Source organism: Neomonachus schauinslandi, chromosome 15, assembly GCF_002201575.2.
Source record: "Neomonachus schauinslandi chromosome 15, ASM220157v2, whole genome shotgun sequence".
Classification (NCBI taxonomy): domain Eukaryota; kingdom Metazoa; phylum Chordata; class Mammalia; order Carnivora; family Phocidae; genus Neomonachus; species Neomonachus schauinslandi.
Window position 1 is genome coordinate 25991863 of NC_058417.1, and position 6145 is coordinate 25998007.

The window sequence follows — 6145 nt, forward strand, 5'->3', positions numbered from 1 at the left end:
AAAAATGATTCTTTGATCATTCAACCAAAAATTTAAGGAAAGGAACAAAAACAGCTAAAATATTAACATTGACATGTCACTGAATAGCAATAAATGTGTCCCAAAGAAAAATAAAAGAAACTTAACAATGTTAAATATAAACATGTACTTTAATACTGCACACGTAGTTTTGTTCCAACTGGTCACGTTTACTCCCTGGTGTCACACTTGTAACAGAAAATTAATTTTTAAAGACTCATCATTTCATGTTTATAGAAGTGATGGCTCTAATGAAATGTGAAAATAGTTAAATGTGAAAAAATTGTTAGTTCTTCACAAAGCCCTTTTAGGAAAAGTGAAATAGGTGCTCACAAAGAACTGTCAGATTTGTACTAGTCTATTTTCAAAGAACCTGATCCTAAAAGTACCAAAAATAGAGTCAGAGAAGACAGAAATGTAAAACCTGCTGTTATGTTCTCCTGCATCTGAAGAGATGCTGATTAATGGACATTGTACAAGAAAACATTTTACAAGAGAGAAGGGCATTAAAAATCCCAATTTGGCACAGTGAAAGAAATTCAACAGAGGGAATTCAGTAATTCTTTAACTTAAGAGGTGCAAAGCATAAGGTGCCAAAAATGAAACTGCTGATACATGACTGGCAGTTTACACTTGCCAACTAGTTGTGCTCCGCCCACTCAGTTCACTTACCTATCACATACTCTCTTAATATTTCTCCTAGCACACAAAAAATACAGTCACCGAAACTTTACATCATGGATGAAGCTAAGCTACTGTCCAATTGAGGACTAAATATTTGCAACAGTTGGTAGTTTTCAAAGTCTTAACTGTGGATGTTCCCAGAACTGGGCCAACCTATACAATTGTCATTCCTGCATCCAGCTTCCCTAGACTTTTCAATAAAACGAGGAGCAGCCTGCCCAAGCATTCTAAAAATGCAAGGAAAACAAATACAAAAAAAAAAAAAATTAGTGCAAAACCATAGAACCTCCTCCATTAGTCCGTTTCACTCTCACACAAACATGTTCTAATAAAAGCAAGATGGCTAGAAACTGTCAAAATGGCAAACTTTTTTCAAAGTTTAAAGAGAAAACATATGAAATGGTTATCTACTGGTTTTTACAGAGAGATCTGAACTTATCGAAGGGAGAAACTAATCTTCTGTTAGCTTGACTCATTAGAAAATGTAAAAGGAAGAGAGATTTTTAGTACCTCAGTTCCGGTGTCCTGTTTATTGGGGGAAACCAAATTAACAGAGTGAGGAATAAAGACACTGGGAGAATGGCAATAATGGAAAGTGTTAAGAAGGGATACAGGGCCAACAAGGAGAAAAGCAATAGTTAAGCAAGAAACACAGAGGGAAATGTGAGTGTCCTGCCAGATAAGCAGCAGAAGTTGAAGACAAGACTACGGTGAGCAAGAGTCGGAAACAAGAAAAAAAAAAGCCAGCACTCCTAAACCAGAGCCTAGGATGGTGGGTGAGCGAACGTGTTTCCCGGGGTTGGTGCAGAGCTCCGCCGCCGCGTCGGCTCCGGCTGGGCCTAGCCTGGGGACTCGGGCATCTGGATCAGACCCGGACCCCCTCCCCCACGGCCCAAGGGCGCACCTCGCCGCCCCCTCCCCCACCGCCCCGCTCGCCGCGGCCCCCGCCCGCGGCCCCTGCACTCACCAGGCAGAAGAGGTTACAGTGACAATCTTCCAGGCTGGCCCCGTTCGGCACGAAGGAGGAACTCATCGTCCCTCACAGCAGCCGCCGCCGGCGCCACAACCCACCATCCGCCATTACCGCCGCCTCCGACCAGAGAGAGAAACACAGACACCGGGGAGGGCGGGGGGGTGGTGGTTGGGGGAGCGGTGGAAAAGGAGGCCGCCGGGCCGCCCGCCCTCCCCACCCACCCCCCCCGCCGCCGCGAGCAGCCCCCGCCGCCCGGCCGGCACCTAGCCGCCCGGGGCCCAGGGCCGGCGGGAGGGCCGCGCCGCGCTTGCCCCGCGGGACGGACTGCGGCCGCCGCGGAGCCCGCGGACGCTCGTCCCTCTCTGGGGGACAGAGGAGATATGTGCCCCTTCCACAAGAAAAAATAATAAATTAACACAATAAATAATTAAAATGGAGTCCGAAAGGGCAGAGCCCAAGCCCTGGAGGGTTCTCCCGGGCGGAGAGGCGCCCGTAGAGGGGCAGGAAGGGCAAGAACCGGGAGGGAAGCCCAGGCCCCCGGCCCGGCAGCGGCGATGTCCTTAAGCTCAGAATCTCCTCAGTGGCGGAGGTGGTGGCGGCGTCTGCGGGCTCAGACCATTCTCTGGCTGTGTCTTCGTGTCGTCCCTGGGCCAAGCCGGCCTAACGTCTGCTCTACTGCGGCCTCACCGCCCGGACGCCGTAGTCACCCCCATTTTGTGGGCCCAGCGGGCGGTGTTTTTCCCCCTTTAATCCGAATTCACGGGTTTTCCCTTCGCTTTAATGGCGGCCACAGGGACCAGCTCGCCCTCTCTGCTCGCCCATTGGCCGCCTTGAGGTCACGTGGGCCCGGGCTCCGTGGGGAGGAGGAGAGAGAAGGGAGTGAGAGAGGGCCGGGAAGCTTTCGGCGGAGGCGGTGAGCCCTGGGGACCGGACAGCCAGCTGGCGGCTACTAAGATAGCGCCATCTGCTGGGTACCCCAGCCAATGTAAGATGACCCCGGCTGAGGCCCTATCTTTCTCCTTGCCGGGGAATTTACGGTGCAGGAGGGTTCACATCACAAATCTGAGAATTAAGTGGAAATTAGTTTGATTTCGTCGGAAGAGAAAGTGTTGCAAAAATTCCCAGGCATTCTCACTCGCAAACCCCTGAGCTTGGGAGTCATAGAACTTGAACACTTAAAAGTTGTGAGATTAAGAAAGAAATGCATGAGAAACAATATAGCCTTATGGTTAATAGCCTAGGAGTTAGAGCCACACTTGCTTGGGTTCAAACCTTGAGTCAGTCAGTTGTGTCTCAGTTTTCCTCATTTGTAAAATGGGGAAAACATACATACGGGTGTTGTGATACCTGAGTTAATACAAATAAAACACATAGCCCAGTGCCTGGCACAGATATGCATTGCTAAGAGTTATCTATTATTGTTGTCATCGTTACCTCATAAGATTATTGTGAGGAATTGAACCAGTCAGTGTATGTAAAGTGCCACTAGTGTAATCTCCGTGAGAACCAGAACTTTGTTTTGCTTACCACTTAGTGCTTAAAAAAAGGTTCCTAGCACACAGTAGGTGCTTGGTATTTGTAAATTTACAAATGAATGGTAAGAAGTGGGAACCAAGTAAAATGTTACTTCCCTTTCCTATAAAACACTCCGTTCTTTACTAGGTTACACTTCAGTATATGAGTTCAAACATTTTCCCTGAGAGTTTTGGAGAGAGAGACCATGGGAAAGGAAGGAAGAAGGAAGGAAGGGAGGGAGGGAGAAGTAAAGGTGATTTAAAAGAAACATTAGTGAGTTAGGATTTACCATAATTTGACATCATAGTTGCCTTTGTAATATAAATGATGGACTGTTCCACATCACTTCTTTTTAAAGATTTTATTTATTTTATTTTCTTTGTTTTTTTTCTTAGATTTTATTTATTAATTTGACAGAGAGAGAAAGCACGAGCAGGGGGAGCAGGAGAGGGAGAAGCAGGTTCCCTGCTGAGGAGGGAGCCCAATGCGGGACTCGATTCCAGGACCCTGGGATCATGACCTGAGCTGAAGGCAGACGCTTAACCATCTGAGCCACCCAGGCGCCCCCAGGTCACTTCTTCAGCCATGGAATGAAAAGCATTCCTCATCCACCCATTCGTTCATCTATGATGATTAAGAGCCCAAATCTTGAAGCCAAAGCCTGTAGAAAAAGTTCTGCCATTCGTTTCAAAGTAAAATTTAGTCCAAAATGAAATTAATTTCTCTTACTTTCAGTTTTCTTATTGTAAAATGAGGATAATAAAAGTACTTTTCTCCTAAAGTGTCTGGTGAATGAAACAGTGTAGGTATAGGGCTTGCCACAGTGCTTACTAAATGTTAGCTATTAAAATACTTTTAAAGGGGCGCCTGGGTGGCTCAGTCATTAAGCGTCTGCCTTCCGCTCAGGTCATGATCCCAGGGTCCTGGGATAGAGCCCCGCATCCGGCTCCCTGCTCTGCGGGAAGCCTGCTTCTCCCTCTCCCACTCCCTCTGCTTGTGTTCCCTCTCTCGCTGTGTCTCTCTCTGCCAAATAAATAAATAAAATCTTTTTAAAAAAAAAATAACTAAAATAAAATACTTTTAGAAATCATTATTGAGCACTTTTGTGCTCAACTGAGTGTTTTCCTGGTCTTTGCTAGGCCTGGGATACAAATATGAATAAGATACCTGTCTGTCCCTCAGGATTCCTGAAGAGAGGCAATAAAGGAAACATTTCCCACAGAATAAGATAAATACAAAGGAGGTAATTGCTTGAATAAGGTATGTATCAACTATGGCACAATAGAGGAGCACCAAAGTCAGAGAAGGCGTTTTAAAGTAGGTAGCATTTGAAATCAGATTTGAAGTATAAAATGAATTCTTATAAAGCCCTTTGAAGCAGTTAAATCTTATTAAGCCCAATTCAGATCCAAAGGCCACATATCAAAGTCAATTATACAACCAAGACTAATTTAATCCAGGAGCTAAAATCAGTTGAAGTCCATATCCTTTCTAACTGAGTGCCAGCACCAGGAGACAGCAATTCCTAGACCCCATAAGGTAAGAACCCCCTCTCATCTCTCTTTCCCTGGTAGAATCCTCAGACCTTTGTCTCCACTGCTTCTGTCACTCTGAAATGTTCTCCCCCACCTTTTATTTTATCTAAATCATAGCCGTCCTCTTTAGAAGTCTTGCCCTCCATTGCTCAGTCCCCAACTTGAGCACCTTCCTCACAACTCCAGAGGCAGGTATAATCTCCCAGAAACCTACCAGGTGCAAAGTAACATTTAATTGACCCTTCATTTGAATATCAGTCTTCTCAAAAAGAAGAGAGAGAGAGGAGATAAGGGAAGAAAACCCAGGGGAAAACATCTCAAGAGAGGATCCTGAAAGAAGCAAGACAGAAAGAGAGGGGTGAAAAAGCAGAAGAGAGAAATTGAGAGAGAGAGAGAGAATAGAGAAGCAAGTGGAGGAAAAGGACACCAAATGTGGGAGGAATGGAGACATCATGGGAAGAAGAGAAAAGATCAATATCAGCACTCAGAGAACATGTCAGTAACCACCTACCTTCTCTTAAAATACTATTTTGTGCAATTTTAAAAGTAACGGAAATAAATTAAAACAGTATACACACATCATCAAAAAAGATACAGAAAAGTATCTTGTTTGGAAGATGCAGTAAAGTAAAAAGATGAAAAACATGTAAATGTACATTATTTTAAAAATGTAAAAAATGTCCATAATGTCACCATTCATAATCAACCATCTTTTAACATTCTGATGTTTTTCTTTCCAGACTTTTCCATTTATATATATATATATATATATATATATATATCCTACACGGTTGAAGTTATACATTTTACTACACATACTCACTATCTAGTGTGTCAGGTCATATATAGACAAGGCATAGGATATACAAGGAGCACATAATCTTGCTACATATTTCAATTGGATAGTTGGACCAACTGGGATCAAAACTCCACACCACTGCCTGCTAACTCCCTAACTTCCAATTACTCATTAGTAAAATATGTATGCAACAATAGCACCTAAATGTTAGCATTGTTGTGGCAATTAAAAGAAATAATCTAAGTAAAATAGGAGAGCCAATCAGGAACGTTAAGGTGAATGTTAGACGTTGCCTTGGATAATCACCTATTGTCTTTGACTCTCTGAAACATGCATTTGCTCAGTGATCTACATTTAAAATTGTTCTTTAACTCCTCCACACTTTTAAGGACTCCATTCTGAATGGGACAGTGGATGTACCTGGCCTCCAGGAAGGGTGACAGTTACATCGTCTAAGCAGAGAAAGTCCAGGAAAGGGCAATGTCTGACCTTAGGACTAATGTTCCCCACCTGTTCTGAAAAATCCCAGGGTCTAGAGCAGAGGTATCCAGTGGAAATATAATGTTAGCTAAAGAAGTAATTAAAGGGGCTCCTGAGTGGCTCAGTTGGTTAAGCATCTGC

At 44.2% G+C, this 6145-nt stretch overlaps 1 protein-coding gene across 1 annotated transcript in view; it reads right to left on the reverse strand.

Annotated features, from left to right (window-relative positions):
• MED13 (mediator complex subunit 13) overlaps window positions 1–1871 on the reverse strand; it is a 105666-nt gene extending 103795 nt beyond the window's left edge. The window contains exon 1 of the mRNA XM_021704562.2: window positions 1670–1871. Coding sequence (XP_021560237.1) covers window positions 1670–1735 — 66 coding nt within the window. The 5' untranslated portion in view covers window positions 1736–1871. The remainder of the gene's footprint in view (window positions 1–1669) is intronic.
• Window positions 1872–6145: the final 4274 nt, after the last annotated feature.